This window comes from Trachurus japonicus, chromosome 24 (assembly GCF_045865225.1).
Source record: "Trachurus japonicus isolate A0001 chromosome 24, Traja_1.0".
Classification (NCBI taxonomy): domain Eukaryota; kingdom Metazoa; phylum Chordata; class Actinopteri; order Carangiformes; family Carangidae; genus Trachurus; species Trachurus japonicus.
The window spans coordinates 12646916-12671218 of record NC_140930.1 but is presented as its reverse complement, the minus strand read 5'-3'; the positions used below and the strand labels follow the sequence as shown (position 1 = coordinate 12671218).

General features: G+C 41.0%; 3 protein-coding genes across 3 annotated transcripts; 1 reads left to right on the top strand and 2 right to left on the bottom strand.

The window, feature by feature from the left end:
- Window positions 1-1405: 1405 nt before the first annotated feature.
- On the top strand, window positions 1406-4326 carry LOC146961451 (voltage-gated potassium channel regulatory subunit KCNF1-like). Its single transcript, XM_085771041.1, has one exon. The coding sequence runs from the start codon at window positions 1687-1689 to the stop codon at window positions 3184-3186; it is 1500 nt and encodes a 499-aa protein (XP_085627167.1). The 5' UTR covers window positions 1406-1686; the 3' UTR covers window positions 3187-4326.
- A 13036-nt stretch (window positions 4327-17362) lies between these two features.
- Window positions 17363-18549, bottom strand: LOC146961450 (uncharacterized). The gene is made up of 2 exons (XM_085770665.1): window positions 18524-18549; window positions 17363-18419 (listed from the first exon to the last, which is right to left on the bottom strand). The coding sequence occupies exons 1-2, from the start codon at window positions 18527-18529 to the stop codon at window positions 17391-17393; spliced, it is 1035 nt and encodes a 344-aa protein (XP_085626791.1). The 5' UTR covers window positions 18530-18549; the 3' UTR covers window positions 17363-17390.
- Window positions 18550-19259: 710 nt separating this feature from the next.
- LOC146961449 (uncharacterized) lies at window positions 19260-20658 on the bottom strand. Its single transcript, XM_085770666.1, has 2 exons — window positions 20591-20658; window positions 19260-20401 (listed from the first exon to the last, which is right to left on the bottom strand). Exon 2 carries the CDS (start codon window positions 20397-20399, stop codon window positions 19407-19409), a length of 993 nt encoding a protein of 330 aa, XP_085626792.1. The 5' UTR covers window positions 20400-20401; window positions 20591-20658; the 3' UTR covers window positions 19260-19406.
- Between the last annotated feature and the right edge of the window lie 3645 nt (window positions 20659-24303).

Here is a 24303-nt window from a genome sequence, read left to right as displayed (position 1 = left end):
TTTCCAATCAACAGCATTGTCATTGTTGCCAAAGGTGGCTAAAATCAAAGTATAGAGACATTATAAAGATGACCAAGAGAAATAGGAGGCAGCTGCTAAATTACAAGTGTCATAGTAAAGGGTCTTAATACTTTACGCACCAATGAGATAATTAAGTTTTTCCTAGACTAATAACTTTGCAGAAACCGAAAATTAAATTTCACTGTCTCATTATGGGTTATAGATTGATGACGACTTTTTGAGGCTGATAGACCTCAACCCACTATCACTTAATGAGTTGGGTTATGGGCTTTACAATGGTTTATAGTCTATAAAATCTATCCCGGACTAAGTGATCATGTTCAGCCTGAATCTACTTCGTCTTCGTTATCTGGTGGCAGACTATAATACATTCAAAATGGATGATGACAAATGCGCTTGGGTCTGGGCAATAAAAAGATATACTGTAATAAAAATGGTTGCCTTGGGTCAGTGGTATAGCGCTGCCTGTTGATCGATTACCTTTAACTGATTGGTGCTCCGCCACCAAACCCCAGCGGAGCGCGCGTCCCTGATTATCATGTTTGCTACTTTACAATTCATTACACAACGAAGATATTTAGGGTCTGCTGTGCCTGGCTGCACTGCGCTGCACCAACACAACTACAGACACACACAACGCCACCGGAAGGCGCGCGGGCCGCCCTAAAAAATAAAAGCATGGCATGTCCGATTTTTAGTTCCACTGGAGTCTGGAGGACATTGTTTTATAGACAATTATGAATAATGAGGAAAGCTGCACTAATATGCCTGTTATATTAATTAATTATAGACCATCCCATTGTAGCTGTGCATTTAGGAGTAGACAGAGCCTTGAAACAAGTTTGACTCAAATAGAAATGACCTTAGAGCTAATAAACTTTAAGTTTATGATGCTATGGTGTAGCAGACAGATAACACTACTAAAAAAAAACATTACACTAGAAACTGAATTCAATAGCCTACAGTACTGCACAATGCTGTACTTCTTTCACTCCTTTAAACTAAACTTCTACACAACAAGCCATAAGTCATGTTTTACATCTGAACGCTGCTTGCTTTGCAAATTAAGATTGTTGGTACAGTAACTGGACAATTTATACTGATGTCGCTACAACTACATAGATTTTAGTGGCATTTTAAAAGCAGAACTTCACTGTATTGATCATTTTACTTAAGTAGCCAAAATGATTCCCATTTCCCCTCAACCTCTGGGATTAGACTGTCTATGAAAACCTGGTCTTGATCATCTGAACCCAAACAGATAAAAAGAAGAAAAGAAAAGAAAAAGCAGCCAAGTGCAACTCTTAGGAGTTGCCCAGTAATCGCTTTGTTTTGAAAGGTATCACCGGAAATCCTCCGGTTGGATTGTGCTCGCTTGACATTACGCGCACTTCAATGCCAACTTTCTCGGAGCGCACAGGCGCATTGTTCCCTGCCAAACACGGCTGTGTTCAACTGAGGAGAGACTTCACGCTGCAGTCACCGCCGAGGAGCAAACACCTTCATCTTTTCTCCACTACAACACAGACATCTACAGACTGACTTGGTGTTTTACGCACGGCGCCAGAGGCGTCTGGTGACTTGTGTTGACTTTGCCAGTTAAACAGTTGCGCGAAAATCTCATCCAGTTTGGGCTGTTTTTGCGGCGGACCTGTTGTCAACATAATGTGGGGGATCCAAAGGACGCGGTACGCGGACTGCAACGGCTCAGAGGCCAGCGAAGAGACGGAGGTTGTTGTCAACATCGGCGGAGTCAAACAGGTGCTGTATGGAGACGTGTTGAACCGCTTCCCGGACACCCGGCTGGCAGAGCTGGTGGACTGCTCACTCAAGTCCTCGGATGAAATATCTTTACTATGTGACGACTACGACCCTGACAGTGGGGAATTTTATTTTGACAGAGACCCTGAGGCGTTTAAGTGCATAATTGAGTTGTATTATTATGGAGAGATTCACATGAAAAGAGGCATCTGTCCAATCTGTTTCATGAAGGAGATGGAGTTCTGGAAAATCGGCTCTGATTTTCTGGATGACTGTTGTAAATGCCACCTGAAGGAGGTGGAGGACGAACTTGCAGAGATTGCAGAGAAAGTCAGAACTATCCTGGTGGACCGAGAGGGAGATCCGTCCGCGGGGGGCTGGCAGCGCTTCCAGATGTGGCTCTGGAGGCTGATGGAGAAGCCGGACTCCTCCATGCCTGCGCACATCATCGCTATAGTTTCTTTCATCTTCATCCTCATCTCCTCCGTGGTCATGTGCGTCGGGACCATCCCCGACCTACAGGTGGAAGACTCGGAGGGAAACCTCACGGAACACCCGACCCTGGAGATCATCGAGACGGTGTGCATCGGCTGGTTCACCATTGAATACATCCTACGTCTGATCTCCTCGCCCAATAAAGTCAAATTCTTGCTGGCTTTTATGAACATCGTCGACTTCATGGCGATCATGCCTTTCTACGTGGTGCTGATTCTGACCTCCTTCGGTGCCGGGATGTTGGAGCTGGCCAATGTGCAGCAGGCGGTGCAGGCTTTACGCATAATGCGCATAGCGCGCATTTTCAAGCTGGCTCGCCATTCCTCCGGACTCCAGACCCTCACATCTGCCCTGAAGAGCAGCTTCAAAGAGCTGGGGCTGCTCCTCATGTATATGGGCGTGGGTGTCTTCCTTTTCTCCGCACTGGGCTACACTATGGAGCAGAACCACCCGGAAACCTTGTTCACCAGCATCCCACAGTCGTTCTGGTGGGCTGTGATCACCATGACCACCGTGGGGTACGGAGACGTCTACCCCAAGACCACTTTAGGTCGGTGCAACGCGGCCATCAGCTTTCTGTGCGGGGTGATCGCCATAGCGCTGCCCATCCATCCCATCATCAACAATTTCGTGCTGTTCTACAACAAGCAACAGGTGCTGGAGACCGCGGCCAAGCACGAGATTGAGCTGATGGCGCTGCGCTCCGGCGCCGGAGAGCTCCAGTCCGCGCCGGGCGCCCACAGACATGTTTGCGGTGCGGGGGTCTGGGACACCGCCATGCGCTCCTGCCACAGTGACACATACATCCCCTTACTGAAGGATCCCCGGGGAGGGGCGGGCATGCCGACCCCGAGCAAGGACACGAGCTTTGAAAGCACAGCCGAGGCCACCGAATACTTTGTCTCATGAGCACTAACGACCCAGCACCACCCGAAAAGACCCTGCAAAACAACACACACACACAAACGAAACAGTAAATTAATTATTCATTAAAAAAAAAATAAATAAAAAAAATTAATAAACTCAATTCGCCAACCATGGGTTAATGATACACGATGACTTGAGATTGTAAATAGCCTCGTAGAAACCGCAGTAATGGCCTCTAAGGAGAAATTGCGCCTATTAAAGCGACATACGTGTGAGATATTGACTTGATGAGCTGTGCCTTTGCGCAGTGAGTCCCTGTGGGCTGAGGGGTAGCTACTGTTTGAACAGTCAGTACACTGATTCCCCCATGTAGACTTCTTATATAACAACCCCCATCCCCAATCCACACACTCATACTGTAGACTGCATTGTAGCTTATTCCTGTGTACAGATCTATATATACACATCACAATGAATGTTTTTTTTAATAACAAAGACAGGCAGCTCCTCTATGAGAGCAGAGAATTGTAGATATCCCATGACAGACTTGTGAGGGATGTACTGCACAGCCATCACAAGAAAACAAGAGAGAAAAAGAGTTAAAAGATAAGAATAATGATGCCATACATCTCTAGTGAACACTACAAATACTTTAAAGACACACTAGGGTAAAGTGGTGCAAAGGAAAACATTAAGCAACATATCACCAGAGCTGTTCGTTCCTGTTTCTGCTTGTGATCTTCTTGGTATCGGTGTAATTTTTTGTAAGTGACCCAGTCTGATTGTGAGGTCATGTATCAGATATAGAACCGCTCTGCACAGGATTGTTATACGCAGTGGTTGTGTCAGTGGCCTGCAGTTCCACTTAGGATCATATTGCCAGCTCTGGGAGCTCAGGAGCTTCATTGGCTGCAGGACATGTTCCTATAACGGGTTTAAATTTTGCAGCAGCCGTCACCGCTCTGCTCCTCCCCAGAGGTTCAGTGGAATAAACTTGACCACCAACGAACGGGTGAGGTGAAGGAGCAGCAGGCCTGGGGATGAAAGGAAAATAATCCTAACAGTTGTATTATTTAACATCAAAATATGTTTTTCAGAGCTTCTGCTAGTGACTCTGAAAAGAATCTGGAAAGTAAGAAAGAACCTTGATGAAAATATAAATAAAAGTATGAATGAAGAGGACTTCTTTTTTTCATTGATTCATCAAAATGTCAGCATGTGGAGGCAGGAATTTTACACAAATAGGGAATAACCCCTTGTCAACATACGTGTGGTATTTTTGTTATGATGGAACTTGAAGTGATGATGCTTTTCACACACAAAATGAACTAAATTAGTTTAATGGGTGCTATATTAAAAGGTTACACTTTCACAGTTTGAAAGGTCTCGACTCCAGCATCATCAGTCTGACTGGCACGAAACCTGCCGCACTAACAGAACAATCCTCAGAGGCTACATCCGCTGACACAGTGGGGAAGCTATAATTAAAATATGACATATTTTAATTCAAATGTAATGCCTCAGATGTCAGTGGTTTGATTGTTTGTAATGTGTGTGTGGGGGTGATATATGTCAAGACTGTGTTTCTGTGCCAAGTGTTACTTTGTCAAAGGGTCTGAAGTTAGCATAATGTCTTTGAAGTAAATGCTTTGTGCACAAGAAGGTGTTTCCCTCTGTGAATGAGGACGAGGAGGGTGTTGATGGCAGCAGGTAGTAAAAGTGTAACGGTGATGTGCAAGACAGATGGTGGGTGGACATATTTGGTCTGAACTCATGGGTTCAATTTCTTACTTAACTCTAGATTTTCATATTTTATTAAAATCAATTAAATCCTTTCCCTCATGTTCGCCGAACTGGGCGACAGTAGCTCAACCCCTATTCTCCACAACCGAATTAACTCAGCATATCTATTTATCAACCGATTTGAATTTATTTAAAACTAGATTTTACACTATCAATTATATAAATCACCCTAAAATGACCAGAAGCTGGTCATTTGAAGTAGGAAATCCATTACTAGTCTTTACTGGTATCTGACATTGTGTTTAACTACTCCAACTATTCATTCATTACATTTTGTTAACTTTTTTATCCATTAGTTTTAACTAACAGTTTTTCTGTAGCCTTTAGATTACCAGTTACCTTTAGTATACAAACTGCCAGTACGTAGTTTCTAACAATTCTACCCATTTATTTATTTATGTATCCATCCATTGCCTTCAGCAAATCATATTCTTTTAGCAAACTTGTAGCAAACTATTTCAACTGTCTATTGAGCACTGTTATTCAACTCTTAAATTACCCTCAGCAAACAATTTTTTACTGTTCACACAGGTCTAAATCATTTTCTTTTTTTAAATTTAGTTGAGGAACTCAATAATCTTGGCCCCTGAGGTATACTGACAGCTGGTTGCGTATGAAGTACAGTAAAAGCTGCTGCAACATCATTATCTTCACTTCAAGCTATAAAAAGCAATTTCTCCGTTACTGAAAAGTTTAATGTACCTGTAAAAGTTTTTGCTATGAAACCCAGTTGCAACAAAGGAATGTAATCTTAATTTTTTTTATTTCTAGGTTTAAAAATCCAGATTGTTTTGTTGGTTCTGGTGGTGTAGTAAAACATGTGTTCGTCCTGACAAGTGAGCTAAAAGTAAAAGGTCAAAAAATGAGGAATTTGAAGTACTGTGATTCCTACATCCATCTGTCCTGTCACCTTTCGACACAGTGAGGACGGGTGATGCTTCGTTCTTACTGCCGGGCGTCTGCATCAATCACTGCGTCAAGATGTCAGTTTGTTTTGATAGGTGGACACAGACTCAGTATCAGCAGCTATCACCTCCTCAGAACTGTTTTCCACCGAGCTGCTGTTTAAGTTATGCTGCCTGAGAGAAAGAAAGAGCATGAAGGAGGGTCAGGCAGGACCCCACAGGCTGTCCACCCACTCATGTCCTAAACGGGACTGTGCTATCTCTCCTGGCCAGCAGCAGATTCACACATGTCAAAGCCTGGGAGAAAGGCCTTTGTTACACGCTGACAGGTGGAGCTGGAATGTCAAAGGCAACGCTTTGTGTGACACAACAATGTTCCTGCTGCAGATCCACATGCAAATACACATGCACGTTCAAATTTAGATTTACAAGCATACACACATTGTCGTGTATAAACAACAACCCCCCCTCCCTCTCTCCTCTCCACCGCCTACCTGCAAGTGCACACAAATAATTGCACACGCATAAACATGCACGCACATATTCCTTCACCCATGTATCTACAGCCATGTTTTGTCTACTTTACAGTGACCTGCTGTGATCTGCTGGCTAATCACCAATTTTTTACACCCACATGTTGGTCATCGGTGGCACTGAGTGGGTGTTTAAGATGAGAGGTGTTCCTGGGCATTTACACCATATTGTGCTCATCATTATCCCTGCACCAAAATAGTCACAATCACTGTGAGAACTTCCTCCAGCTACTAATGGTTGTTGATATTCACCGAGTACATGTTACGAGATGGTCATAGTTGTTATTTCCTGGGGATTCTGAGTAACTAAGGGTCTATTGTTTTGACCGCTGGGGGTAAGTCTGCTTTACTTGACTCACACAACTCGTACAACTTTGAATTAAAAGTCATCTGATGCTTGCCTTGCGCACACGCCAGAGAGATTCCTCTGCTGCTCTAAACAGACTAAAAAGGATTACAACTGGTGTGGGTGTGTGCTTATGGAAAGTTCTTTAAAATCCCACAGCTGATCATTAAATGACTTTTCTGTTTTATTTCCACTGGTGTTTACACTGTCGCGCTGACATTTCATTCCACAGTTAACACGCAGCGAGGGTGTAGGAGAATAACCGACTGTGAAACATCTGCAGCACGCCATGTTTGTTTCAGCATGACACTGCTGTGTGTCCGTCGCAACACTTAATTAAATTTAGTGCTAAAATGAGGATCATGTTTGTCGGATGACAAAATAAACACATATATATGACATACAACCTGAACCCCCAGTTACCTCTAGTTGTTATACTACTGTATGTGACACTTCATAATAACTACACACTGTTAGGCATTAGATATGGATCATTAAATACTTAATTAATCAGTTATAAAACATTATTCCCATATTGATACTAATTACTATGTCATTTAGCCTTTAAATTAATAATAATAATCTATAATAAAACATCTATTAACATACTCACTATGTCTAAATCATTGTATGTATAAGTGCAGCATTAATGTGCATCTAAATAGTCTATTGATCATTTACCTACACTTGATCAATGATCCTATGAATCACTGACATCTCTTAGATGACTGATTTGTGATTGACAAAATACTTGTATATAAGTGAATCCATAATTTATCAATTGTCATTGATCATAATATAGATGAGCGTATTAATCAAGAATCAAACAGTAATAACTGTGTCTACTAATTAGTATCAATGTGGGAAGAATGCTTTGTATATGATGTATTAAGTATTTAATCTAATGATTAACAGTGTGTAGCTATTATAATATAATACATACATCAAAACAACAAGGGATTTCAGTGTAGATGTACTGAGAGAGAAGAGTGTCACCAGTTTTCTCACTTCAAATACTCAATCAAAGCGTTTCTTGAATCTCATGCATCCGACCCAGCTGACTCCCTGCTCCGATTGTTTTCTGGTGACGTATTGGCACATTGGTATTGAGTTACATCCAACCATTTCGTGGACAGCAGGGACACACCGACACTGGCTTCTCCCATCTCCCTCGACCTTTAGGACAGGAATCTTCCTTTACTTCTTTTACTGCCGTCTAAAAATAGTGGGATGCCTGTGGGTAACCTGCGAAAAAACAGCAGAGACAAACAGAAGTTAGAAACAAGCATTTCTTCTTATTTTGCGGATGTGGATGTATCTTATGTTCACAGTTGTTGAGAAGTAGTTCCACAGTATCAGAACCTGGTATTACTAATTGGCAAAGTTGTAGACTGAGATATCAACTGTGGTGAACGTTATAAAAACAGAATCGAAGTTACAGAAAAGAGAAAAGAAACGAGTAAGAGGAAATCGCAATGCAGAAACAAAACAAAAAACACGAGCAATTCAAACTACATTATGTATAAATATTGCCCTCAAGACCCCTGTAAAAGCAGGTAATGTCTCCCCTCTAAAGGGAATATGGGATAATTTAATAGATTCATATCCTGCAGAAAATGGTCAAACACTTTCATTTGAATAAGAATGTGTTCTGCATACGACAGCCCTCCCCTCCGAGCAGTATCTCTGTTTGAGAGATATTTTCAGCTGCAGGGGAGAGAGAAGGTAATCTCCCTCATGTCAGAAGAAGAAGAAGAAGAAGAAAAACATGTTCCAGGAGCGTTTTTTTGTGCAGTATGAGTTTAATTTTTTTTTTTCTCCAACAGGAATGCTAAAAACACTGCGTGGGTGAACCCCGGAGCACTTCGATTCAGGTGGAGAGCTGCATAAAATTGCATGACAATAATTACATATATTAAATATGACCTTCTCCAAAATAGCAGAATAGGAGTCTGCACTGAGCCCACTCAACCAGCACGCAAAAATTACTTCAGCATCTTCTTTTTCCCCTTAACCTTATCACTTTCACGTCTTTTATCTTGCTCAGTGTTCTTTTGCAAAATCATCACGTCCGCCCTTGTGGGTTTCTCACAATGCTTATCAGACGTAGCTGGGAGAATTTATAGAACCTGCAGAATATAATACGCTTGCATTTAGACAATCAAATAACCTGTGCCCGGGTCAATGTGTTGTTTCAAATGCATTACCAAATGGCCCCGCTGCTGACTAAGCCAGAACCATCCACGATGTGAATGTAAAGCGTTAAAACAATAGAATCAATATGTGCCTCTGCAACCTAAACACTGACCAATGAAGATGAAGCGCAGCTTTCTGCAGTTTACCGGTACATTACCCCTGGAATCATAAAAAGGGAAGGGGAAATATAACTGCCAGTGTAATATGTGAAAAGTGTTTTGCCTTTTAAGAGAGTTCTCAGTGGTGAGACGGTTCCTTTTTCATCTGAGGGGCTAATGGAGACGTGTTCGGATGCAAAGACTTTGCTCCTGCAGAGCGTGAAGACAGATGCAAGGGAATACTCGATGATAGTTATGGCTGCAGAGATACTGAGGTGTGCGTACATATAGTATAGTGAACTCAATATTTAATATAAATCAGATATGAGTATCCTAATGGACTACTGCAGTGGTTTATTACAGTTTGTTTTATCTTTTAATGAAAATAAGGATTTGTGTTCAGGGAACCCTGGGTGCAAAATTAAACTGTGATAGATGTTCTCCAAAGATGGCTTCCAAGGACTTAATAAACCTTTGAATCTTTCTGTTTCAAAAACCCATTTAGTTGCGAGGAAGCCAGAGGAAAACAGAAAGTGCATGTTTTGGAGTTCAGTGCCGTCTTTGGTCCCAGTGTAAGCTCGGTGTCTTGTGATTTGGCAGAGAAGTTATGGCCTCATTCTTTATCTCAGGTTGTAAGCTGAGAGATTGTTACAGAGCCTTTTATGTCTAATACAGCCCCGGTGGTTCTGGGCCATCTCAGTTTAATGCTGAGCCTTGAGGAGGTGATGAGGCCTTAACTCAGTGAAAACATCTGTGGAGGCTCCTACTCAGTACGTTTAATGACAGACCTGCCCTCAACCAGCCCTCTGCTGCTCTGAGAGCGAGCCAAGCATCTGTGAACAAAGGCTCATGGGAGAGTTACATCAGATCCTCTCCTCTAGAAAATACCTGTATGATCACATTCATCTATTATACTGTACATGTTAAACCAAGGGGAACAAAAAAAACTATTTATGAATCCATTATTACCTTTCATTATACTAGATTGGATTTGTTAATTATTGTTTTTTAGGCATCTGGTATGGAAGCCTTAGTTATTGATTGGCCTGTTGGTTTTAGTAACAACAATTAATTAAAAAATTTCACTAAATTAAAGTTCATTACTTCTGAATATAATGATTTTGTTACTTAAATTAAACCACCCTGGAGCTCAGGTGTACATGGTGGTTATAAAACTATGTACTGGACAAATTCATTAATCTTACTCAAATGTGATTTAATTTTTATTTTTGCAATACCAAACTGTTTGTTAGTGTTCGTGGTGTAAGAATTGTCTCATGTGACCATAAAGTTGACATACAGGCGTATTTATACTTCAATAAAAGCAAATAAATAAATAATTATCTGCACTAGCTGCTTATTTAGATGTGTCCTATTACATGGGGCGATCAGTTCGAAGGGTCTTTTTTTCTCTTTGCGGTCAAATGAATGAATGAATAAATGAAAACCACATGAAGTTAAAGCATAATTGTAAAATATTAATAAGGAAAACCTACAGACTCAGCTTGTGGGGAAGGTCACAAGTGTGTGAGGCTGGGTTATTTCCCTCAGGCTTCTGCTGAACCATGCTCACTGGGTTCAGAAAAATAATGTGTAATCCCTTCTTTACACCCCACTTTTAGTCTTCCAGGCCGGCCTAGCACTGTAAAGTCAACGCTCATTTAACAAATATGAATATGTGAATTAAAAGCCAGGAATCCTATTTATGTTGTTTCCCATTAGTGCAGGCCTGTTGTATTGTGTTTGTCGTTTAGTCTCGGTGCGCTGTGTTTTGTGTTGCTGCTCCACACATCACTGTTGTGCCGATGTCTTTGATCAGGCCTGGCCAGTCTGAAATAACAATGCTTCACACTTCCACCAAGCACATTCACACAGATGAACTTGGGCACTAAAAGCTTAGTCCACTGACGGCTTCAAATAACTTGTTCAAAGCTAAATCCTGTTGAAGCAGCCTCAGTTTATTTAAAAATCAATCCATCCATTACGTGGGGGGTTTTCGCAAAAGAATTTAATTAGAAGGTTATAAACACCGAAGCAACAAAAGAAAGAAATGGCTCTCCGGTGCGCCGCTGCCTGTATGATAAGGAGCTATACTGCCTCCACATGTGCTCGCTATCCTGTAGCACAAGTTGTTCTTTCATTCATCTCAAGTCACTTAAGTTCATGTCCTTCGCTGATGGTCCCCAAATCAAAAATGGCTTGCAAACGGTGCATTACACTGAATCAGCCATGTTCTCGTGGCCCCGTGTCACCTCGGCTGATAAATGTATGGACATCTAATTAAGGAAATTGGCCTTGGGAGACCGAAGCCATGTCGATAGATCTGACCTGCTGGCTGATGCACTTGCCACCGCTGATTATCTCATCCAGAGACAATGATGTTTTATGGAGTGTAACATCATTGTCCCGCTGCGGTTTGCTACAATGATTACAATTAATTCAAGATGGCAGGTCATAAAAACAATATTTAGTGAGGGCCTTATCAGACCTATAGCTCCTCTGCACAAAGATTTATCTCTGTCACAGAATAACTCGGACATGCATTTTCCATATGTCAAAGTCTGAGAGCTTTCCATTCTTGTAATGTGCAGGCTTGTTCACGCCGAGTGATGATTCATTCAAAAATACGACATAAGCACAGTACTGTATACATCTTGTGAAAAATGTAACAACCACACCCAGAAAACTGACTTCTGTCTTCTGCCATGAAAGTAAAACTCCCTCTCGAGGCATGAGCTCTGAATTGAGGCTTTCACTTTCAAAACAGCAACTGTAAGAGGTGTAATAATGTTGCAGGGGCAAAAGAACAACACAACAACACATCATATAGCATCTTGGAATGAAGATATAAATCTCAGAATAATTGACAAAATATTATTACCTATTTACAAAAAAAGATATATTCAGAGAACCTTTAAAGCAGCTAATTGTTCTTATAGCTGAGTCTTTTGTGTAGATTAAATAAATAAGATATAACATGTTGACTTGTGGTGTTTTGAGGTGCTGGTATAGATTTTACCACGGGGTCTGCTTGTAGTTGCTGCGCTAAGGTCAGCCAAATAGCTGCTGGCTGTAGCTTTGTATTCAATGGACACGCATAGGAGTGGTATCAATCTTCTCATCAAACTCGGTGCCAGCAAATGAATTTCCCACCATGTCTAATATTATTATAAGAACAGCGGAAAAGACAGGAGGCAGTGAACCCTGCTCAGCTCACGCAGCTTGTCAGGAAATAATTCTAACACCTTAAAACCACACGCTGTCATTTTTCCATTTCTGTTTCTGTGCACTTTAAACAAATGAAAAACAGCTTATGTTTATTACTGAGCTTTAGAGCTGCTCACACCTCATTTGTATTTTGGACAGGGACAGTCCAGCAGCTGCTCCCTGCTGCTTCTTTACACTAAACTATGCTTGTTGGTTTGTGGATCCAGCGGCACACATTTGTAAATAACAGGTTACTAAAACTGAAGCTTTTCAGCAGCTTATTAAATGAATTCCTCAGCTTCTAAACACTGTTTTTCTTAGCTACCTCCTTTGATCCCAACCTATGGAAATAGTTGTCCTGATCCTCTCTCTTCACTCATCTGTGACACATGACCTTCCCCCAGTGGCCTCTTCCTCCTCTCTACATGCTGCGAACAAGTTTCGATGGCTGCCGGCACCTCGGCATAGCTCCACGCCGACCACGCCAACGACAGGTGAAAGGTCCGTTATAGGCACCACATAAAGCCCCGCAGGACAGATGGAGCTACATGATAATCCATATGAGCTCAGCGTGAAAGGGTGTCAGCGAGCCGACATAAAAACTTATGGCAGGGGATGTGAGGAGTCACGGAGGAGATTTAGATGTCAAACTGTGATGAAATGCCATGTCCTTGTCTTTTGTGCTCGGCGGTAATTAAACTCCCTCGGCCCCTTTTGTCCCCTGCGTGGGTCACTGTGGGCGAATGCAGATGGATGGCAACGTGCAGATCAATGTGCCATCCAAGAAAAATTACAGAGTAAGACAGAAAGGGAACAGCGGTGACAGGAGTATTTACTAGAAAGATTTTTCCTCTCTTACAGCAGCGTCGCATCAAAGCTGCAGGGATTGTACACAGTCCATCGCTGCAGTGGAATATTTACATAGTTATTACAGAGTGGATGTATACAGTCAGAGTGGAGAAGCAGAGGTTGGGGGGAGGAGCACAGGATCTGTCAGTAATGTTTTTGAGAAGGCAATGTGCATGTCAATGGGAGATCAGGGCTGCTGTGTTTCCTGGGGGCGGACTAATGAAAAAACACAGATGTGGATCCTCTCTAACTTTACAAAGAAAAACACTATGTTTTAAGTAAATGTACATTGCTGCTTCAGCATATTTGGGCTTTGTGACCAATATGGTAGCTACATTTTGGAGGATTATTGACTGACCTCAATAGCTTCAAAATGTGCTGCTGTTTCACTATATTTTAGTATTTTTTTTACTAACCCCATAATCAGAAAAAATTACACTACAATGCAGTTCTAGTTTGCTCAAACTAAAACACTAGAAGTTATAGCTGTTTTGATTGCAGATGATTGTATTGTGTCTATTTGTCCACCTCTTCCCTATCCTTATTTGTCTCCCACCCCAATACAATGAAAATGCATGAAATTGTATTGAAAAAAAAAGAGAACAATTTTCATTGCCAGAATTTCTGCAGAAAAGAAAGTAGCTCGTCTATAACTGGGTCTGGGGATTATCTAGAGTAGGGTAACAAGAGCACTGATTATGAATGGAGATCCTGATGAATTATTTGAATGCAATTTGCCAGCACTGTGAGCTCGGAAAAGGCAGGTCTGCTCAGCTCCATTGTGTCCGTTTGTAGACACATACTTCAGTGACTCATATCTCACAACCTGGACAAAAGAAATCCAGACATATCAAACCATTTACGTCAATTATATGACTGGAGGTAAGGAGAGAGAAAATGTCTTTATGTAATTTGGGTGCAAGTTGTGATTTGTCTGTCCTCTACATATGGTGAATGTTTAATCTGCCATCAATGGTCTTAACAAGCTGAAGTCACTGAAAGTTGTTATATTAATATTTTTTCATTTTTAATTAGTTTCTTCCAAAGAGAAAAGCCTTTTGCCCTGTTTTTCTAATTGTGCTTACTTTGACTACTTCCACTCTCTGCATTTTCATCTGTGAACAGAGATGTTGATGGATATATATAGTTTAATGTTTTTTTTCCATGTGGTTCCCACCTTTCTCTGTATGTGTCTGGAATGGATATGGAAGTAGCCTCCATCCAAACCTTTATTCCTGCAATAAAACAGCCTAGATTTGTGGCAGTGTTTAACGCCGCGTCCATCTCGGACGAGCCCTCTGATAGCCTATTTCCCTGGAGAGCACGAGGAGGCCATTTACAACAACCAATCATACAGTAGAGGGAAGCGGCCTCAGTCCTCTTTGCCAATAATGAGATAATGCACAAAAGCAACAACACATTCCTTTCCCCGTGCTGATATTGTCGAGGAGAGTGATGATTTATGAGCTGGAGAATGAGATGAATAAAAAGCACAGAGGATTATGATGAATGAAGATGCAGGTTAATGTATAGGACCATATTTTCCACACAAACTACCTTCAGCCGCTCATGGTAAAACTGATTAAACATGCTCGATGAGGGGCTGTAAGCTGCAGTGCATGCTGGTCTCGAGCATGCACAGGTTTGAGGCGTAAACAGAATCCTGTCAATTTGGAGTAAAACGTGTGGGAAGGTTGACAAAGGGCTCAGTGGGAGTGTTTTACTGTTGTTAAGTGCTCGTATGGTAATGGCCTCAAGCTCCTGAATGCAGCCACAGTGCGACTCCTCTCACCCACCTTCAGGTAAGCTTTTAATGAGTCTAACAACCACTTTTCGTATTTCTGCCTGAGCTCAAATGTACTTAATAGGAGGAGGTGAGAGTGACCTGTGAAATATCAAGGTTGAAGAACAAAAGGTGCAACACAGCACTGCAGAGAAAGAACAGATGTGTCTATTGATGGATGTGTGTTTTGTTAGAGGGGAAACTTTGTCTTGGGATTTTCTTTTTTTCTTTGATTAATTACACTTCAGTCCACAAGACACGGGGTCAGTTTTAGAGGAAAGACTGATAAGTAATATATTGTGAAACATGACAAGACTGTTGAGTAAAACCGTATTATCAGTAGTGGAAGCAGTATCCAAGTCTGAGACCTTAACAAAGCAATAGCTGAGAGAACAAAGTACCTTTAAAGCACAATCTTTCCCAAAGGCATCAACCATTACTCCAACCTAAATAGGTTTGACGGGACTGATAGTGGAAGGTCTGCAGGCTTTCATCATCATGGCAATAATTGTGAACATGCCGTTGAGGCTTTGGGATTGTCACAATTTCGTCAAGTTCATGCTGAAGAGCTACTTTGGTGTGTGTCAACCTCAGTGGACATACGTCGCTCGCCATGGTTACAGTATTAAAACACGTCACTAAGGTTGTGGAACAGTCATGGATAAAAGAAACAAGCGTCACTATTGGGTTCACATGTCTCTTGTGTGAAAGCTGTGTGTTTTGTTGACCCATCCATCCACCCTCAACCCTCATCCTCCTTCTCCTGACATGGACTTTGTCTCCTCACTATCCATCACCTGACATCCTCTTTTGCATCCATCATAATTAGTTTAGTTGCCTAACCATAAAACATGACTGTAGGTCGTAATAACCTGCTTACATAGATGATCTATGGGTCCTAAAACCAACTAAAGCTTAAATAGTACACAATTTTTTTAACACAAAGCTTTAGGTGACAGTAGTTTCAGCTAGATGTACTTATAATGCAGAACATCTCCTTAGAGTTATGCATACATTTTACTGCAGGATTTTCCTCACTGATGCAATATTTATTTTATAACAATTAATATTTTATAGGCTGATCAGACATTTTCTAAGTAAAGTCCTTGTCTACAAAAGTACCATGTGTGTGCAAAAATGTACTCAAAAGTTAAATATTTCCCTTGGCTATACCATTATGTGTAGACTAACTAGTATTTTGTTCCTTTCCACCACTGCTCATTTTGAATTGAACTACAGTCAAGCCTTTTCAACTGTACTGAGTTTATTAGCTGAAAAAGTGAATTTGGAGACATTCTGTGTTGGTGGATTATGACAAAAATGTCCAATAATCATCCTATAATAATGTGCTAATGAGTAGCTCTTAAAGATGGAAATGTGTACATTATTACAACACCAAGTCAGAAAGATCTGATTTTCAAGTGCATGAAAACCTTGTCTGTGACCTTTTAGATGTCAGTGTCAGTCAGTTATCATTAGCCAGCAGTATGGCGGCATGCCAGAGAGCAAACCCCATTCCTCCATACTGATGAAGGAAGATTCACCCTCATGTATTCAAGGAGCGCTGTGCCCACTATCTCACAAACATCAGTGCTGGAGTGTGCAGGAGCAGGCGGAGATTAAATGTCTCGGCCAAAGAATAGTTGTTGAGGTGGCTTTTCCCAAAACAGATATTTGCATCCAAAGGGAATTCTCATAAAAGGGAATTAGGATTCGGACCAGTAATCTGTTCACCACCCCTGCACCTCCTCGACCTAAAAACCTCCAGGATGCAATTCAGAGAGGGAGAATGAAAGACATGCATCAAACGTCTGAGGTTTTCCTTCCTCTCTTTGGGGAACATTTAGAAACAAGATTTAATTTTCATAAGTAACACCCTCTAGAGGAGGCAATGTTTTATATTTTATAAGGGTAATAAATTACAGTCCCGTGCACTCACTGTGATCAAGACTGGACGACAGGAGTGTGTGGGCCTAAAGAAGATATATACGCACATGTATATATGAGAGAGGGAGAAGGAGACATAAGGAAAGAGAGAGAGAGAGGTGTTTAAACACGAGGTCAGCTGGAAGACTCTTGCATTGCACTGCCCACACACTCCCACATGCTCCACATCATTAAAAACAAAAGGGCATGACTGAAACAATGCTGCAGTCTGTGATGCAACAAACAACAAGTGAGACGGATTTGCTGGAGTAGGGATTCACCGTAAGGATCTTGCAGTTGATTGCCACCACCACTTCTTTCATAATCTAAGATGCTTGGTTTGTACATTTCATTTATGAAAACATTACTGATCACGGGTTTAAATTTAGTTTGTCCATACTGTACATGAATGCCCATTGATGCTTTTTTAAAAATATAATAAACATTTGTTTGAATGTAATTTAATTTAGCTTTTTGCTTTGAAAATTCATTTAGTGTCTCACGCCACCCAGTGGGCTGGACGATACCCAAACAAAGACAGACCAAGGTGAGATGATTAAAAAAAAAGAGTTTATTTCACTATTTGAGACAGTACATGATTCATTTGGGAATTATGCCGACAGATTTAAGGCCCAAATCTTCATCAGTTAAAGAGGCCAATTGACGGTTCGTGAGAGATCCGTGATGTGCTGCACAAGTCACTTCCTCCAGAAAGATGACACTTTCAGGGTGGGTAATGAGCCACTCCCATAGAGGAAGAATCCTCTCATCACACACCCAGGGGTTTCCTCTTAAGATCATCCGTAGAGAGGACTGACTCTCCTGCACAAAGCTTCCGGGGAGCCACTGCAGCTGATTCTGATTCAGCAGCAGAAGTTCAAGGTGTTGGAGACCCCGGAGTAGCCTGGGTGGCAGGTGTCTCAGCTGATTCTCCTGCAGAAAAAGCTTGGACAGTTTCAGGTTGTGATGGAAGGTTGTAGGTTGAAAGGAAATTAATTTGTTCCCAGCGAGGTTCAGCGTCTCCAGGTGCTGCAAGCTCTGCAGGGCATCAGGTTGTAGCTCTTGCAGATTGTTATAACTTAAGTCTAAGTCCTGGAGATTGGGCAGCTTCTGAAACAGAGCAGATGTGACACCAGTTAAACGGTTCCCAGACAAGTCCAGCCAGGTTACGCTGCTGTTGACGGAAAACCACTCAGCGTCTGCTTTGTCAATCCGATTATTCTTCAGCACCAGACTGTGGAGTGAGGTATTACTGAAGATATTTGGAGGCAGATGAACCAGCTGATTTCCTGTGAGATCCAAAGTGTTTAAGCGAGGAACACCCTTCAACAGATCTGATGGTAGGCTCGTCAGGTTGTTGTGATACAGCTGGAGGTTGTTTAAAAGGGGCACAGCACTCAAATGATTTGCTGTAACAGTGCTGAGATGGGTGGATCGGATGGAGAGTCGAGTGGTGTCGGGAGATAAACCATCTACGGGGAAATGTGTAAGGGAGGTTTGGCTGCAAACCACCCCTGTACCCGAAGAGCATGAGCAAAGATCAGGGCAGGAGTGGGCGCTTCTTTTCTGGTATCGGCATTCAGCCAGTGTAGTGAACGCCAGCAGCAGCCACAAGTTCATCTTTAAACACTGCACAGAGACAAGATGTAAAAGAGCATATACAGTAAGTACAAATGATCAAGGAATTTAAAGGTAAACTTGTGAAAATGATGATCACAAATACATAGTCCTACCTGCATGGTGAAGTAGAACTCCTTCTGTTTTGGTCCTGGACTTTTTCCTGGGTTTTATGCAGTCAGTGTTGAGTACATTTGTTCCCACCGATGAGTCATGACAAAATGTTGTAAGAGGTAAATAAAACTAAGCAAACAAAGCAAATCATCAACTAGTGAGTGCGGGCTTTCCAGCCCTGTGCCATCTCAAAGTAAAGATGTTACCAAATATTTTCCTTTTGTCTTGTCATTCCTACAAGAATATTCCACGCAACAGTTTTATGTGTGATATGCAACTAATTAAATTAGTCCTCTTTCATAATCACAGTGTTGGTGTTTTGGATTTCTTTTTTTAAAAAGAACACACAGTCTGTTCAATGTCTCCCGGTCCAAAAAAATAAAATTCAACTGGTAAATCTCACTCACCAATTGATACGGTACAACCTATCTTTTTTATTTATATTAAATCTGAAGAGTAAAAATAGAAAGTTTTGGTTTGGAGGCTTTAGAGAAGCTTTTAGGTAGATTTTTTTTAATGTCTGGAAAGGATCCAGGCAACTGCTTCCCCTTGCATCCAGATTTTATTCAATCTGCTTTATTCAGTCCTTTTTATGGCTTCACATTTAGTGCACAGAGGGGTGTCAATCAGCTCTTGGCAATAAAGTGACAAAGCAGATTTCCCACACTGTCAGGCGATTAATTTCACAACACATTTTGTCTGCAGTTGAAGTGCAAAGAAAGACAAACTCTTAAATGCTTCATTTACATCATATTTAATTATACTCTCATGTTACATGAATGAAATATTTAATTGTTTGAAATGTCAGATAGCTGTAACAAGTTGATTTTAGTTAATTAGCATGTCATATAAAAACAAGACTGAATGTTAATGTTAGGGTTAGGGTTAGTTAGTTAGTTCACTTTCAGTCAGTGACATTACTGTGCGACTTGATAGAGACTGAGGTTTAGCACATATGATGGACTCTGGCACAAAAAGCTTCTTCTTGTTCTTTTGAATCCACCTCCAGAGGTACTCCAACTTCCCATCACACAGCCAGGGGTTGCCAGAAAGGTCCAGACCCTCCTCGTCCAGGGAGTTCAGCTGGTCCAGCAAACCTGGAGGGATGTGGCTCAGCTGGTTGTCCTCCAGACTCAGGATCTTGAGCTGAGTGAGCTCCTGAAACAGGTTTTGAGGGATTTTGCTGAGCTTGTTCCGGGAGAGGAAGAGATGGGTGAGGTTGCGGGTATTCTGAAATATGGTGGCGTCAAGGTTGTCCAACTTGTTGTCCTGCAGGTTTAGCCTCTCAAGTTGGGTTAGCGAGTCCAGGGAATTTGCAGCGATCGTCTCCAGACGGTTGTTGGAAAGGTCAAGGTTCTCGAGGTGTGGCAGCTTCTGGAGCAAAGCATTTGGGAACTTTCTTAGTTGATTCCCAGATAAGTCCACCCAATTAAGGCTGCTGTTACCAGTAAGCCACTCTGCATCCGCTCTTTCAATCAGGTTATTCTTCAGCACCAGATTGTGGAGTGGTGCATGGCTGAAGACGTCTGTAGGCAGCTCAGTCAGTTTGTTGTCAGTGAGATCCAACGTGCTGAGATGAGGAACGCCTCTGAGAAGATTGGAGGAAAGGTGCCGCAGGTGGTTGCTGTAGAGGTGGAGCCCTTGTAACAAGGGTGTGGCATTCAGATGTTCTTCAGTGATGGAGGTGATGTTTGTGAACTGAATCGTCAACATGGTGGTGTTCGTTGGTAGACCCTCAGAGGGGTACTCTGTCAGGGGAACCTCACTGCAGACCACCTCAGCTCTTCTGGAGTAGCATTTGCAAAGAGCTGGGCAAGACAGAGCACCATGGCTGAAACAAGCCAACCACAGGAAACCAAGGGCAAACCGGGCATCCATTGCTAGGAAACAAGAAAGTTGGGACACAGAGAACTGAGTATGTGGTGGACGAGACTGCAGAACACTTAAATATCTCACAGAAGTATTGCATAACTGTAAAACATCCAACTACAAATTACACAACTACAAATGACATCATGTAAGGTCATGCACATTGTGTACAGATACATGAGTAAGAAAATAAAACTTACTTTTTGTTCTCGGATTGAATGAGTGTCCACCAGGCTGCTTCTTGCATCAGACTCAGCAGTGCTCACTAACAATTTACTGAGTCATTTGGGAGGGTGAATCCCTGAATCTAATCATTACTTATTGAGTAAACAAGGACTAGTCACTACACAGATATTTGTCAAGGACAGACGGTTGCAACAGACTGAGTGGCTTCAACCTGCAACAAAAGTACAAGTGGTGGGGGTTTTTTTTGCTCTTTTTGGCCTCAAACTAATTATTTAACTTAATTACAATGGTTTAATGCTTTTAAGTGTGTATTTGGTCACAAGACTGAGATGTATATAGTACTTGGATTTTTCTACACTACTATCGGTAGGGAGGAGCAGAAGGGTCGGGATGGGAGGGGTCTTGTACGTAGGACAGAAGCAAAAAGTGCAGGATCATCATTTTAAGATTAGGTGGATTTGATTTATTTTACTGGAAATTAGATTAATCATCAGAAAAGCTAACTACTTCAAGACACAAAATGTTTGCTCAGCAGAAAGAAATTATTCACTGTGCATGTGATATACAGTAGAGTCATATGGCTCAGTGAATATACTATAGCACTAAGCCCCATCTATTTCCATAGTGTGGACTGTACCACAGTAGAAGTGTATTGATTTCACAAGCAGTGATATGAGAGCTATTCAGATCGTTTACTTGAATAAATGTTAAATATAAATAGAAAATCTTAATTCAATCAATTAAGTGTTACAAATACATTTATCATGATTATGTACAAAATCTCCCTATTAGATATTTATGAATAACATGGTCTAGTTGGGAGATATATATACTCAACACCACAAACAATTTATTGCAAGTTTCATTCATTTCACAACATCTATTTATAGCTATAGTTTACAAGCGCATTCAACTTTTTGATAAAATCTCGAACAATAAACAACTGTCAAATAGATGTAGTGGAAAGAAAAGTGCAATAGTACCTCTTAAGATTAGTGATCTATCTTCATGTATATTACATTTATTGAATTGCTTGAAATAAGTGTCTAACAAAGCAAACTAATTAACAAAAAAGTCAAAATGTTAAGATGATTTAAATATAATGATTGAGTCTTTTTTCACTGCAGCTTCATCCGGACCTGTTAAGACTGCTGACAGTTTGTTCAATAAAGTTGCTCTGGCCTCAAATAAAACACACACTGGTAGTGAAACAACAAGGACAAAGTTTGAACAACAATCATCGTTGTGTACACTGTGTTCTTTGCAACAACAACAAAAAATCAGCACATCAGGTGCTGTTCAATGCAGGTTTTTTGGGGGGTTTTTTTTAAATTGTACCCATATTTGGTAAATGCAACAGGATGTGAGAGCATTCAGATCATTTACTTAAGTAGATCAAACAATACTGTAACATAGAAATATTCCATTACAAACAGGGGTTTAGCGCTGTTTGTGTAGGCAGCACACTTCTAAGGCAGTGGTTCCCACTTCCCAGCCTTTTTTCTACTGACTGTGCACCCACAAATCTCAAAACTGTTGTGGCCCACATCAGACCCTGTAAAAAAAAATACAGATCTCCTGAGGACACATTTTGATACTTCAGTTTTTGGCACGAATAACTGTTTGGTGCAGAGTCAGACAGATAGCAAACAAGTAAGCCATGAGGTCCAGTGGCAAAGTGGTCCGGCCAGTGACAAACTGAAAATTCCTATCACAGTGATAGGCCTTAATGTTGTCATAGCATATTTAAAACATTAGACATTAGACTACTTTTAATTATTTTAGAGGAGATTAATCCCATAACCTGGATGTATACATCAGACTCATTTTAGAAACCACTTAATTATTCTCTGCGACAAGGCTTGAGGGTTTTTTGAAAACAATAGGTTTGCAAGTTGCATGATAAGAGCTCCATCTGTTAAAGCTGACACTGATACAGAATGAAAAATAACTGTGCCACTAGCTATCAACAACACTGTGTGTATGTGTGTGTTTGGAAATATAGTGCTTCTGTTATGTTAAGAACCAGCAATGAATGCTTAAAATGTGCTGATTCACTCAGGTGAGCACTATGCAAACAATTCTGACTCTGCTGCCCACCTCAAACTCCTCATAGAAAACAACTGTCACTTCAGGTTGATACTGCCGTATCACATCAGCAGCTCTCTGGGGTTACACCAAGGTTTTTTTTTTTCTTCATCAAGGTGGTACACGCAAGTGTTTCACCATCCACTGATTGCATAATTGACCATGTGACCACCGCAGGGAGTTCTCCTCTGACACTTCTAGTCACTTCATGATTGCAGTGGACCAGACCACTGTGAATGACAGCGTTGTGGGTTTTTTTAAGGCTTGAAATGTGATTATTCATATATCAAGGTTTGGGTAATTTTCATGTGCTTCAGCCAATGATGTAAACAAGACATTCCTCTTTGCGAAATGCATGATGTTCCACACATAATTTTTATTTATTCATATTTTTAAAATTATGTATACTTTTCTTTGTTTTGTGAGTGGTTTGATATTATGTTTTCATTCATATTATGGCCGTGGTACTTTTTTTAAGGGTAGAAATAAAACTTAAAAAATCAGTTTGCCAACAATAGTTATCGCCATTTTACTGTAACACCTAAAAAAAACATATGATACTTGTCTTGAATCTAAACTAAAAGACTGTAGGTAAACCGATAGGATGAGAAAGGGGAACAGCAGAAGGTGGGTGTGCTGCGTGCCAACCGCAGGTCACAGTGGTCAGCGCTGTGGGTTTCATGGTAATTTGACCAGAACACACAGACACGCGGCCAATAGAGAGAATGGATTATAGACCTGCAGAATGAAGTACGATTTTAGCAGATGGGCAACATGATGAACCGTTACATTATGTATGGTGAGTGCCAGTTGGCTTTAGGCTGTTCTAAAAGATTTATTTCAGTCAAGCCCACTCATTCCACATGCACTACTGAGATAGAGACAAACCTATTCCGGTATAGTTCAAACAGTCTCCTAAAATATACCGTAGTCAGATATAACACCTCTTTCTATAACATAGCTGCATTTATAATGTGTCTGTGATGCCACATAATGACTCTATAGCTGTCACTGTTTTCTATTGCTTTGTCCTGTGATCACTTCAGCATTGTCACTGAATGCTACATAAAAATAATGCAGTGCCAGTTTTGTGTATTTTGGTGCACAGTAAGAACACACGTCTTCTCAATGCAGCGCAGTTGGAAGTCCTGACAGTAATCTATACAACACTAATTCTTGTAGCACAGTATTGTCTACAGGAAAACTATAAACTCATTTCTTCATCACTGAAAAAAAGCCTGATGATATAACTTTTTTCTCAGATTACAATTTACCTTAGTACCATATTTAAGATTATTCACTACACTTGATCTTCTGAAATATCAATAAAAAATTGTGAAACTGGTGTGTTGTGACACGTTATCTGGTAGTCAGATCCAAAAATCTGAGTCCAAATTATAACAAATGATATTGGACAGATATGCGAGTACTATCGACTTAGTCTCTCTGGCCAAGAACGCAAACAAGTGCACTTTCCACTATTGTCTGAGTTGATTATGTTCACTGAATTCACATTCAGCTGTAGTAATCTAATCTCAGTGATACTACACTTAAAATTCAATTGAAGAATCTTTGAACATTGACTATCTGTACATTTCAAACACTACATTATATCACAGCTGCTTGTGAAGACTGTCAC

Excerpts from the sequence above, each read along its gene's own strand:
- LOC146961451 (XM_085771041.1), top strand. The coding sequence starts at position 1,687 with ATGTGGGGGATCCAAAGGACGCGGTACGCGGACTGCAACGGCTCAGAG.
- LOC146961449 (XM_085770666.1), bottom strand. The coding sequence starts at position 20,399 with ATGGATGCCCGGTTTGCCCTTGGTTTCCTGTGGTTGGCTTGTTTCAGC.